This window comes from Mustelus asterias, chromosome 13 (genome assembly GCF_964213995.1).
Source record: "Mustelus asterias chromosome 13, sMusAst1.hap1.1, whole genome shotgun sequence".
Lineage (NCBI taxonomy): Eukaryota > Metazoa > Chordata > Chondrichthyes > Carcharhiniformes > Triakidae > Mustelus > Mustelus asterias.
This window is the reverse complement of record NC_135813.1, coordinates 103,964,925-103,979,099: the sequence shown is the minus strand read 5'-3', so window position 1 is coordinate 103,979,099 and position 14,175 is coordinate 103,964,925. Positions and strand designations below refer to the sequence as shown.

General features: G+C 40.9%; 1 protein-coding gene across 1 annotated transcript in view; it reads left to right on the top strand.

Annotated features, from left to right (window-relative positions):
* LOC144502308 (uncharacterized) overlaps positions 1-14,175 on the top strand; it is a 164,861-nt gene that overhangs the window by 97,720 nt on the left and 52,966 nt on the right. The window contains exon 16 of the mRNA XM_078226119.1: positions 9,639-9,692. Within this exon, the coding sequence (XP_078082245.1) occupies positions 9,639-9,692 (54 nt within the window). The remainder of the gene's footprint in view (positions 1-9,638; positions 9,693-14,175) is intronic.

Sequence of the window (14,175 nt, the reverse complement as noted above, 5' to 3'; positions counted from 1 at the left end):
TCCAGCAAAACCTCCCTACTCTTATACTCCAATGCCCTTGCAATAATATAAGTTGAGTAGAGTAATTGTAAATTGAAAAGTAGAAAGTTAGAAGTTGGTGTTTATGAAATTGTAAAAAAGAGGTGAAAGCATTGCAAGGTTCCTTTAAAAGATGATGTTTTTCTCTGTGCTTAGAAAGTTTTTTTTAAAATGCAAGTACAGATAGAGTGCCCAAAGTGAAACATTTGTACTGGAAGGGCAGCAGCAGTGTTGCGAAGCCAACAACCAGGCTTTTTAGCCAATCAATTTGAAACAGAACAGGCTTTTAAATTTAACCAATCAGTTTAAATCAGGCACTTGGATACCGGCAACCTATTGGATTTAAATCTGATGTTTGTGGCAACCTGGAACCGCTCCCATTGTTGATATATCATCACAGGTATAAAAGAAGAGGGCAGTGGAACAATAAGCAGAGAGAGCATCTGCCAGAGTAACAGCCTCATTCATGTCTTAAGAGAAAGCACCATCTAGATAACAAAGGTATCAAAGAAGACAGAAGTTCCAGATAAAAGAATCAAGAGGAAGCCCAGAATATTCTGGAAGACACCAAACTTGATTGTAATTCAGAGAGTGACAAAAAACATTTTTTCTTGTTAATAAGTAGGAATTGTATTTATCTAAACAGCATTCCATTAGAATAATATTTTATTCGGTTTGTTAATAGTTTAGTTAATTTGTTCACTGTTAGATAAATTGTTTACTTGTTGACTTTAGAGAGTCAGGGAGTTATTTTGATTTAACCACTAAAGGTTGCTGAAGCGCAGATCGTACCACTTCACATTCACTCTCGTAGATTGTGAGGTGAGGTACTCCTCTGAGTGGTTAGCTGTTAGTTCTCAGAGAGGGGAATCTACCTCTGCTTTATACATTTGCCTTCCTAATTGCTTGCATATTAACTCTGTGATTTATGCACTGAGACATCAAAATTCCTCTTGGAACCAACATTTAGAAGTCTCTAACCTAATAAAATATATTCTGTTTCTCCATTCTTCCAACCAAAGCAGAGAATTTCACACTTTCCAGCATTATACTCCATCTGCCACCTACTGCCACCTTAACTGGTCTTTATTAATTTGTAGCCTTTTGCATCCTTCTCACAACTTACTCTCCCACCTAGCTTTTTATCATCAACAAGCTTGGATACTTTGACTTCATCTAAATCGTGTATATATATATTGTAAATAGCTGAGATCCCAGTGCTGATCCATGCTGCACTCTGCTAGTTACAACCTGCCATCTTGAAATTGATCTGCTTATTCCTATTCTGTTTTCTGTCCTGAAACACAACTCTCAACCCATGCTAATAATTAACTCCATCCCATCGGCCTATGTGGCACCTTATCAAATACCTTTGAAAAATCCAAATACACTACATCCACTGGTTACCTTTTGTCTGCCCTGCTAGCTACACTGTCAGAACTCTCAAAGATTTGTCAAACATAGGATGAGATTTTACGACCTCACTCAGGCGAGGCTCATAAAATCCCGCCCGAGGCCAATGAAGAATTCCGTTCTGGGAGCTTCACCCACCCCGATAAAATTCCGGCCATAGTTTCTCATCTATACAATCATATTGATTCTGCCTAATCAGTTATGGTTTGTCAGGAGACCGTTAATAGATTCTAATAGAATGTTATTGTTTTAATGCAGAATTCCCATTTTAAAAAGTAAACTGACTGCCACCCTCCGCTACGTCAAAAAAGTACTAGCATTGGTTCTGTCTGTTGGTGTGAGAACAATGTAGATTGAGAAGAACCCACAAATAAACTGTAACTGACCTTGAATTTCAGATCATGTGAACTACTGCAATTTCCAAGTCCGTTTCCTTAAAATTGTAACCTGAATGAATGCCTTCCTGAACCAGACAGACTGACAAATAGCTCTCATTGTGCTATTGAGCATTTACCCTTTATCTTGCCTTGGTATAAGCCATTTTCTCCTTTCCTTCCTGCTCACAAACTTTCCAATCTTGGTCAATATCTTAAAGGAAAATCCTAAAACCACATCACTTTTATGGCTGTCTTTACCTCTGGGGTGGTAGTAGTGGGAAATGGCAAGACTTGAGCAAATTATATCCGGCCACACGTACCACAAATAGACATTGCTACTCTGTAGGAATTCTCCTGAGAACCTCATTGTCTTGCCCTTGCTGCAAGGTTTTAATTGTACGAGTAATTGGTTGCACATTTTGGGTATTAAATAGTTTCTATTTCACTTGCAAAGTTCATCCCTCATTTATTTACTTGTATTGCAGCAATATCCAATGTAGAATAAGCATTTGTTGTGTGCACTTTTCCCCTCTATGCTCTCTATTGGTCATATCTTTCTGTCACTGAGTAACACTTGTTGGTGGTTTTTAAATGCATTTTGTGGTTTTGTTGACCAATCTATGTATGATATAATTTTAAGGACTTTATACATAAATGAGGAAGAAAATATACTGCAACCAAGTTGTTGGAGATCATTTGAACCTGGTGAATAAACTTTCCATTTGAATTGGATGGTTCTTCTAGGGTAGAGATATGGCCATAATGTTTTATGTAAATTTCTTGCCAGCTAGTATGCTATAAAAGCTATGTAAAATATTGCTACTGTATATTTGTACTCGCGAAACTTGCATTATGATCCGGAGATGACCAAGAAATACAGTTGCTAAACATTAAAATATCTGTTCTACTCCATTGACCAAAACAATTTAGTGATTTTTAAAAAACATGTGAATCCTATCAACACAAGGGATAAAGCTTAATGCACCAACTATTTGCGGTTCTTGCTTATTTCTGCAAGTTTGCTCAGAAGAGATTTGACACGGTTACAATCTCTAATAATTGACTGATGCAGGAATGAGAATGAATAGTTTAACCTGTCCTTTTTGAGAGATATTGAACGAAATTTCATTAACAATTATCACATTATGCTCCCAATTACCAGCTTTAACTTTCTTGATTTGATTTGATTTATTATTGTCACATGTATTAAGTGACATGTGAAAAGTATTGTGTCTTGCGAGCTATACAGACAAAACATAGCCTTCATAGAGAAGGAAAGGAGAGAGTGCAGAATGTAGTGTTAGTCATAGCTAGGGTGCAGAGAAAGATCAACTTAATGCAAGGTGGTGAGTTTAATGCGCACTTAATTTCAAATCCAGCAAGGTCTTCAAAATAATGGGGATGCAAAGGGCAAGATGTTGTTTGTGCAAAACCAGTAGTGGAGTGGCATAAATCAACCATCAAGTTCTTGAGATTCACATTCATAGCCTATCTCTTATTCTCATGAATTTGCAGGCTAGTTTGCACATTAATAATGGCATCATACCATTATTTTTCCAGCAAGATCTGACCCAATGTAACTGATGTTGATTTTTTTGACCCTTTAGTATTGTCGTTTCAACCTTAACATCTGAAATATTGCTGCTATAGGAGCATTTTCAGGGACTGTGTGTTATTCTGGCTTTCATTATGCCTCAGCTAACACACAGACTCGCGGAGCCAAGTATTCTGGTTAAAGACGTTTCTTTATTTCCCAAGCTTGGTCAATGTATGAAGGAGAGAGATTTGGGGCAGTTCCAAATCACTGAAATTACATCACACTCAGTATTACAATTATATAATTTCCAAAAGCCATTTGTCCATCCCCTTGCTCACCCCCCCTAGGTATGAGCCAATCAATATTAGTATAGATTATTTACCTTGGCCAATAACATTTACTCCTGGACAGCATGGGACTGCATGATCAGTTCATGAACTTCTCTCAGTCTCCTGGTACTTTCAGACAACTCTTATCTGGTGTAATGAATGTCCTATTTATTAGAACTATCTGAGACCTCTGGCATTGTCCTTGGTTAGTGAATATTCTATTCATTAGGACAGTCTGGGGCCACTGATAAGAATTGCTCTTCCCTTCATTCAGTAGCTGCATCGTTCCGAGGAATGTGGCTCCTTTTACTTGGCCGACGTCCCATCATGTCTTAGAGCATTGTGTCATTAGCCAATGAAGGGAAGGATTCAGAATGCTTCCCAGAAAAGATGAAGAATCAGTGGAGAAGTTAATTCAAATTCAAATTGCAGCGGCCAGCAATTCTTCTCAAGTGCAATTGGGGATAGGTAACAAATGCAGGTGACGCTCATACCTCAACATTGATTTTTTTTAAAATTGAGTGAATCTATACATGCTCACATTTGACGTACAGGAAAATTTTATTCCCTGTGTATTGCATTTGCTTTCCTTTTTAGTGCTTTCCAAATTAGCCACACTCATTTACAGGAAGGTTGTTCTGATCTGCTGTTTCTAGTTAGTTACCTGTAATCCAATTTCTGCAGTCCTACAGAATTGGAACGTAAAGCATTTCTTAATTTAGCCCAGTTCAGCCGAGAAATTGGCTTAAAAAGTATATAAATTTATAGTGACAAGAATTGCTAAGTTTGAATTGCTCATATCATTTACTTGGAGATCAATCGATTTAATATTCTTGTTGTAATTAACAACTTTGCATCTTTGATGTGAAGGAAATGGTTTACATCTTTGTGTATAGTTGTATTTGGCACATGTTTAAAATATTTTTTTTAGCCAGATGTATATCATTGTACAGTAAGTTCCCACTTAACGCAACTTAATGTTGTTTCACTTTACCATCAGAGTAAAGTAGTGTCAAATATCTGTTTAATGATGTCAATTTCACTTTAAAATCATTTGTCAGAGACTTCAGCTGGAATTCTGCCAAAAAGTGCGGAATTCGTGTAAAAACTAGAGTAACTCCCGCTGGTTTCGTTGGCGGGATTTTCAAAATGAATCTCCCATACTCTGAGCACTGCAGAGTTCCGTAGCGAGATTCACTATGGAAATCCAGGGGACGGCCTATGCCCACTGGAGAGGCTGGCAGCATAGCGCTGAATGGGCCACTGCGTATGCGCCGATCTTTCATAATGGAGATCAATGCATGTGCAGTGGCCCCGCTCTGCCGGCCTTGGGATCGCTAACCAGCTCAATCATTGGCCCCAGGACAGAAACTCCCCATCGCTGCCATTTCGATTTCCTCCCCCCGCACCCCCCCGCCCCCCCTCCAATTGCTGGCCTCCCGGACTTCTCCGGGCCAGCCCCAATTTCCCCCCTGCCCCTCCCTCCCGACAGTCCCGACCTCCCTTCACTCCAGCGGAGTCAAACCGCCAGCTCCCCATTAGTGGGGAGCTGTTGTAAACCCCGCTGGAGTGAATCACTCCTGGCAGGAGGGGAGGTGCTAGCAGGTCCGGAGATTTCAGTCCTAGGCCCCCTAATAGGATTTACATGGCGATTACCATATTGAAATCAGCTCCACTGGGGCATGCAGCAGGCTGGAAGAATTCGCTCCCTCCCACTTCTATGGCCTGCCCGTTCACATGAGTTTCCCGCAGTGCTTCCACGCTTGCCCTCTTCCTATTCCTCCTGCCCTTTTTTGCCAACTTTCGGCCTCTTCTTACTTAGTCTCTGGAATCTGCTCTTCAGTTGCTCCTCTTTTTGACTCCTGGCTTCCTTTCTGCACTCACACTGAAGTCCTGGGCTCCATGCAATGGCAAAAGTTGGTCAGTATAGGTTGTTCTGTGACTTCAGCTGGTACCAGTACTGACCAACTTCTGTTACCAAATGGAGCCTGGTCAATCTAAAAGTACTATACCGGAGGTGGGTGTAATTTTTAAAAACAATTTACACAGTATTGCATATTGTATTTTTTTTATATTTAGTGATGTATTTTATTTCACAAGTTATTTCAGCTAAGAATGCACAGTGCTGCAAACGTATGGCACAGTATTTCAACTTGTACATTTGTTTTCTGGCAAGTAATGTCCTAAGGAACCCAGCTATGGCTTTAACAGTGATTGCTATGGGAATCTATGATTCTCTTAAAGTTGTTTCACTTAAAGTCACACAACTTTAAGTGAGGACTTACTGTATTTGTAGCTTTGGTGTTTTTGATGTTAGCTATAACTAAGTATAAAATATTCTTTGGAAATAGAATTTCAAAGGAAGCCAGTGAATGACTAATATAACATCTGTGACAGTAAAGCTGGAGTTTGAATGAGATTGTGGTTTGTTTCAAATTTTGATGATTTATCAGACAAAAGACTCAGGGGTGAATTTTACCGTTCTGCCCACCATGGGAATTGCAGCGGGTGAGGGGCGGACCATGGAAAGGTCTGTTGACCTTGGGCGGGATTTTGGGGTTTCGGGACGAGCATGGCTGTGAAATCCCGCCCACTGTTTCACTTCTCAATTTAGGGATTGAATACTCTAATTCAAAAAGCTTTGTGGTGATGAAATTGAATTTTCCATCTTGAAAAGTAGGAATCATACAAAATACAGAAACATTTTCATTTTTTGGGAAGCCACCTTTATGACATCTAATTGACCCTGTACAAACTTACTGTACATTTCTTTATATGGTATTCATTTTGGTTATTTGCTATAACTATTATAAATATGTGTTGCTTTTTCTTTATTTACCATTTCAAAAAATACTGTGCATGACTATATTAAATTTATTGTGTACATTACTTGGAGAAGCAACTGTTTGCTATGGGAACTGTTAAGTTGGTGATGCAAAAATGGTGAGGACCTGAAATTGTAACACTTGTTTAAAGAAATGTTTTAAAACTCTCTTACACCATTCAGCAGAACGTAGTTCCTTGCTATCATGAGTGGTGAAGATAATTATCTTAAGATTATTAATCATAGAATCTACAGTGCAGAAGGAGGCCATTTGGCCCATCGAGCCTGCACCATCAACAATCCCACCCAGGTTCTATCCCCTTAACCCCACATATCTACCCTCCTAATCCCCCTGATACTAAGGGCAATTCAACATGGCCAATCAACCAAACATGCACATCTTTGGAATTTGGGAGGAAACCGGAGCACCCGGAAGAAACCCACGCAGACCCGGGGAGAACATTCAAAGTCCACACAGACAGTGACCCGAGGCCGGAATCGAAACCAGGTCCCTGGCGCTGAGGCAGCAGTGCTGACCACTTTGCCACCATGCCACCCGACATTATTGACTCCCAATAAATTCCATTAATCATCTCTTGATAATCCATCCAGAGATTGGGGATACCTCTTCTAAACCTTTATTGCTCTGCTCTGTCCATCTTATTTTGCCTTAGCTGTACAGGTAGCTCTTATTTAAACTAAATGATTCAAAATTATTCGACTGAATAACTGAAAGGGCAAACATATTTGCGTGTTGTAGAAGGAAAGATGCTTTTGTAAAAGCCAGCATCTGTACGCCTTGTTGATGTAGGCTTCAAACACCTTTCCATGTGACCATGCAAAGATAGCATTTTTAAATTGAGAACAGAAAAGGCTGAAAGGTTAGACTGCACCTGTGGGAGAAAAAACAGTTTTGACATTTTGGGCGGAATTTTCCTGTCCCACCTGCCACAAGAATTGTAGCGGGGCAGGGGACAACAATGCAAAGGACCGTTGACCTTGGATGGGATTTTCTGGTCTTGGGGCGAGCGCGGCCAGAAAATCCCGCCCTTTGTGTCTCATGCTTTCATCGGAATTCAGGATTTTGCATTTGATAAATAACACAAAGAACAATACAGCACAGGAACAGGCCCTTCGGCCCTCCAAGCCTGTACCGATCATGTGTTTCTAACTAGACCATCCGTTTGTATCCCTCTATTCCCAGTCTATTCATGTGGCTATCTAAGATACCAAAGTGGTTGCTTCAAATGGCCACAAATTAATTTAAATGATCAAATGCATGATTTTGGTTATTTTCACAAATGTACTTGCCAATAAATCTAAAGTTAGTTAACAATTTAAATAATTTATTTGGTTATTAAAATAAAATGGTCCAGATTTTGCTGTCAGCAATTAAGAATGGCACTCATTGTTCACCTCACTGACAGTTGTCTACAGAGTATTTGTGGGCTTCTCAGCAGAGATTTCCCAATCCACTGTACAAGCAATCTGTGCCATGTATAAGCAGAGCAAGGTTATTCAACTAATCAGATTGTGAATCCTCACTGATATATGCAGGGGGTAGAGGTTCAATTTAAATGTGCGCAATGCAATGTAACTATTGGGAAAGACAGGTGGGATTAAGAAAGCTAAGAGGCAGCGAAAATAATGTTTTAATTTTTTTACTTTTTCTGTGACTCATTCCTAACTACAATTTTTTTAGAATCTCCAACACTAACTTCTGAAGGAAACTCTACCCTTGTAAATTAAAATTTCAGGGTCTGAGCGGGTGCTTGATAGTAATTATCACTTTCTATGCCTGAAGGCACCAGCCTAACAGTTTCTGGCATATTTGTCAGCGAGCTAGTGGGAAACTACCTTGAGTTCACAGCTTTGCTGTAGTTTTAGTGCTGAGTCCAGTGGTGCAGACTGTTACTTTGCTCCTCCACCAAGTGCACTGTATCTCTGGCAGCAACATCTGGATTTTCACGTTTTACTGGGCACATACTCCAGGAGTTGCTGTCAACTTTTCAGTTATAATACCCAATGCTGTGAGCCTCACTGTTACTCCTAGTGCAAATCCCAGGCCATTAAATTTTTAAAATAAGTATATTATTTATTCATAGCAGCAGTGACAATTCACTGCTCATGATTTTCTTTAAAATAATCAGCAATCCTCATCACCAAGCTGCAATATTGAAAATCCAGTCCTAGGCTTCACTATTTTATGCTCCCCTGCCTACGTGTTTGAAGACAGTGTTGGGGGTGGGGGCAGCCTGTCCTCATGACAATTATACCAGCAGCTGGGGTGCCAGGGGGGCAAATGAAGCCAATTAAGAGTGCAATTAATGCTGATTTGAGGGCTTTGTCTTGATATCACCAGGATTTAACCAATGGCTGGAGAGCCCAACCTGACCGGTTTTTCTCCCTGGGCTAGTGGCAGGTGGACGGATCCCTTCCTGATGGGTTCCTGGACCCCAAGGACAGCGCGCCCCCCCCCCCAAAAAAAGTTTTACCCCCTCAAGCTTGCCTCACCCCTCTTGGTTGGGCCAGTTGTGTTGGCACCCAGCGTGAGCCGTAGATACACCCAAATCCTGATCCAACAACGCACATCTCTCCCAGAGTACTGGAGTTCTGCAGTTCCCTGACCTCTGCTCCTTGGGAATCCCTTCATGTATTGTACAACGCACTGCTTTCACTTTTCCAGCGCTCAGAAAGCTCATTGATAAAAACAAAAGGGCTGTAATAATTCATTTTAAAAGTTAAATGTAATTGCCTGTTTTGAAAAGCCATTATCTTTCAGAGGAAACACCTGTCTTTTGTTATAATTTCAACTTTGTTTGGCTGGAGTTGCCAAAGATCGAAGCTTTTTTCAGTTTAGTTATGTTTGGACTCAATGCCTTTTGCTCACAATTCCCTTGAGCACTGTGAAGCTTCGCAGGTGTTACTTAATTACATGCCTTTTAACTTCAAAGCTTATAGAAAGTTGCCCATTTGACTTTCTTCAACTTCCGACTTGACTGCATTTTATTCCCTTTGCTAAAATATTTTTGCCATAAAATAGACAAAGCCATTTGGTGTCTATGATTGTCGTACTGCTGAAAACGTAATAATTCATGTTTCTTTGACTGGAAGTAACTCTTTTTTTTCTCCCCAAACAGGTTGTTGATGCTGCTAAAAAGGCAAATGCTCATGATTTCATTGTATCATTTGAGGTAAGGATATGGCTACATGCAATGTCAATACCTATCTACAAATCCAATCTTGGCATATAGATCAATAGATTTTCCTTAAAGTAACATCTGATTTTTGTTTGCTGTTCATATTTCCTATTCCCATAGTTGGCTTGCTATCTTTGTACTCAATGTTGAGGTTCTTTTGTGATTCCCTCTATTGTTTTAGAAACATAGAAACTAGAAGCAGGAGTGGGCCAGTCAGCCCTTCGAGCCTGCTCCATCATTCATTGATGGTGGTTGATAGTAAATATTCATCATGGAGTGCGGTTACAAGTGGTGTACCTCAGGGATCTGTTTTGGGGCCACTGCTGTTTGTAATATTTATTAATGATCTGGATGAGGGTATAGTTGGGTGGATTAGCAAATTTGCTGATGACACCAAAGTCGGTGGTGTGGTAGACAGTGAGGAAGGGTGTCGTAGTTTGCAGGAAGACTTAGACAGGTTGCAAAGTTGGGCCGAGAGGTGGCGGATGGAGTTTAATGCGGAGAAGTGTGAGGTAATTCACTTTGGTAGGAATAACAGATGTGTTGAGTATAGGGCTAACGGGAGGACTTTGAATAGTGTGGAGGAGCAGAGGGATCTAGGTGTATGTGTGCATAGATCCCTGAAAGTTGGGAATCAAGTAGATAAGGTTGTTAAGAAGGCATATGGTGTCTTGGCGTTTATTGGTAGGGGGATTGAATTTAGGAGTCGTAGCGTTATGTTGCAACTGTACACAACTCTGGTGCGGCCGCACTTGGAGTACTGTGTGCAGTTCTGGTCCCCACATTACAGGAAGGATGTGGAGGCTTTGGAGAGGGTGCAGAGGAGGTTTACCAGGATGTTGCCTGGTATGGAGGGGAGATCCTATGAGGAGAGGCTGAGGGATTTGGGATTGTTTTCGCTGGAAAGGCGGCGGCTAAGAGGGGATCTTATTGAAACATATAAGATGATTAGAGGTTTAGATAGGGTGGATAGTGATAGCCTTTTTCCTCTGATGGAGAAATCCAGCACGAGGGGGCATGGCTTTAAATTGAGGGGGGGTAGTTATAGAACCGATGTCAGGGGTAGGTTCTTTACCCAGAGGGTGGTGAGGGATTGGAATGCCCTGCCAGCATCAGTAGTAAATGCGCCTAGTTTGGGGGCGTTTAAGAGATCCGTAGATAGGTTCATGGACGAAAAGAAATTGGTTTAGGTTGGAGGGTCACAGTTTTTTTTTTTAACTGGTCGGTGCAACATCGTGGGCCGAAGGGCCTGTTCTGCGCTGTAATGTTCTATGTTCTATTTGATCATGGCTGATCATATCCAGTATCCTGATTTCTCTCCACACACCCCCGCCCCCCACTCCCTCTATCTCTTGATCCCTTTAGTCCCTAGAGCTATATTTAATTTCTTCTTGAAATCAGACAACATTTTGGCCTCAACTACACTCTGTGCAGTGAATTCCACAGATTCACCACTCTCTGAGTGAAGAAATTTCTCCTCACCTAAGTCCTAAAACGTTTATCCCTTATCCTCAAACTATGACCTTTAGTTCTGGACTCTCCCACCATCAGGAACATTCTTTCTGAATCTACTCTGTCTGGACCTGTTAGAATTTTGTAAGTTTCTATGAGATCCCTCTCACTCTTGTAAACTCCAGTGAACATAATCCTAACCAACTCCGTCTCTTCATATGACAGACCTGCCACCCCAGGAATCAGCCTAGTAAACCTTTGCTGCACTCCCTCTACAGCAAAAACATCCTTCCTCAGATAAGGGCACAAAATTTCACACAATACTCCAAGTGCGGCCTCACCAATGCCCTAGAAAATAGCAGTAAAAAATCCCCATTCCTATACTCAGTCCTCTTGTTATGAAGGCCAACAGACCATTTCCTCCTTTACTGTCTGCTTACTTTCAGTGACTGATGCACAAGGACACCAAGGTCTTGCTGAGTATCCAGCTTTCTCAATTTACACCCATTCAAATAATAATCCGCCTCCCTATTTTTGCTACTAAAGTGAATAAGCTCACATTTATCCACATTATACTGCATCTGCCATGCACATGCCCACTCACTCAGCCTGTCCAAATCACACTGAAACATCTCTGCATCCTCCTCAGAGCTCACCCTCCCACCCAACCTTTATTATCTGCAAATTTGGAGATAATACATTTAGTTCCCTCGTCCAAGCCACTAATATATCATGTAAACAGTTGGGGTCGTAGCACAGATCTCTGATACCCCACTAGTCACTGTCTGCCAATCGGAAAAAGACCCATTTATTCCAATTCTTTGTTTCCTGTCTGCTAACCTGCTTTCTAAACATCTCAAGACACGACCTGCAATCCCATGTGCTTTAACTTTACATAGTAATCTGTTATGTGAAACCTTGTCGAAAGCTTTCTGAAAGTCTAAATAAACCACATCCACCGATTCTCCCTGGTCAACTCTACTAGTTACATCCTCAAAGAATTTCAGTATGTTTGTCAAGCATGATTTCCCTTTCATAATCCATGCTGACTTTGTCTGATTATACCATTGCTCTCCAAATGCTGTGCTATTAAATCTTTGATAATGGACTCCAGCAATTACCCTATTACCGATGTTAGGCTTAGTGATCTATAGTTCCTGTTTTCTCCTTGCCTCCCACTTTTAACTGCGGGCTTACATTAGCTACCCTCCAATCTGTAGGAACCATTCCAGAGTCCAAAGAATTTTGGAAAATGACCACCACTGGATCTACTATTTCTCGGGCCACTTCCTTAAGTACTCAGATTATGAAGTAATTATGAGATGGAGATTTATCCGCCTTCAATCCCATTAATTTCCCCAAAACCATTTCTCTACTAATATTGATTTCCTCAGCTCCTCACTAAAATTTCTTTCTCAGGACTTCCAGTACATTATTCATGTCTTCCTATGCTATTGACTCAGATGAAGGAACCAACTTTGTGTAGCCAAATTTGCTGATGATACAAAGATAGGTAAGAAAGCAAGTTGTAGGGAGGATAATAAAAGGTCTGCAAAGGGATATGAGTAGGTTAATTGATTGGGAAAAATTTGTCAGATGGCATATAATAGGGAACAATTCGCGGTTGTCCACTTTGGCAGGTAGAATAGAAAAGATGAATATTATTTAAATGGAATGACATTGCATAAAGGTGCAGTAGAGAGGTATTTGGGTGTCCTCATACATCTCCAAAGGTTAGACATGTACATCAAGTAATTATGAAGGCAAATGGACTGTTGGGCCTCTTTGCAAGGGGGAATCATAGAATCCCTACAGTGCAGAAGGAGGCCATTCGGCCCATTAAGTCTGCACCGACCACAATCCCATTTAGGCCCTATCCTCACAGCCCAACATATTTAGCCTTCTAATCCCCTAAGGGGCAATTTAGCATGGCCAGTCCACCTAACCTGCAGATCTTTGGAGTGCGGGTGGAAACTGGAGCACCCGGAGGAAACCCACGCAGACATGGGGAGAACGTGCAAACTCCACACAGTCACCCGAGGCTGGAATTGAACCCGCTTCCCTGGCGCTGTGAGGTAGTAATGTTAACCACTATGCCACCGTGCCGCCTCAAATGGACGGAATATAAAAATAGCAAAGTCTTGCTACACCTGCACAGGGCATTAGTGAGACGGCACCTGTAGCACAGTGTACAGTTTTGATTTCCTGACTGAAGGAAGCAGTTCAGAGAAGGCTCACTAGGCTGATTCCTGGGATCAAAAGATTGTCTTATGAGGATTGGTTGGACAGGTTGGGCCTGTACCCATTGTAGTTTAAAAGAATGAAATGTGATCATACTGAAACATGAATGATTCTGAGAGGGCAGATGCTGAGCAAATGTTTCCTCTCATGGGGGAATCCTGAAATAGGGGAGCTCAGATTAAAAATAACGGGTCTCCCATTTAAGATTAGGAATTTCATTTTTGACAGTTGTTAATCTTTGGAATTCTGTCTCTCAGAGACCAGTGGAGGCTGGGTCATTGAATATATTCAAGGGTGGGTTTGACAGATTTTTGATCAACAAGGAGTTGAAGGAGCAGGAAAGTGGGGTTAAGGCCATAATCAGATCAGCCATGATCTTATTGAATGGCAGAGCAGGCTACCTGGGCCAAATGGCCAACTCCTCTTATTTCTTATGATCTTATTAAGTCTGCATTTCAGATTATTTTGGAATATTATCACTGTTGTTTTCAGTTGTAGTCCTGTGGAACTTGTGTTCAGTTTTATTTTAATTGGATGTGATTGGGAAGAAAATTGGAATTGAACAGTAAGATTCCACATCATAGAATTTGCAGAAGAAAATAAATTAGATGAAGGACAAATGCAAAGTTAAACTCAACCAATGAGGAAAAAGAAAATTGATTCAGACAATTTTCAATGGCTTGATAGTCTCAGTGTTGGCATACACAGCAGCCATGAGATTTTCAGTTACTTGAGACGCAAGCTATTTCAGTCACATCCACGACTCATTACAATAAATATGTGG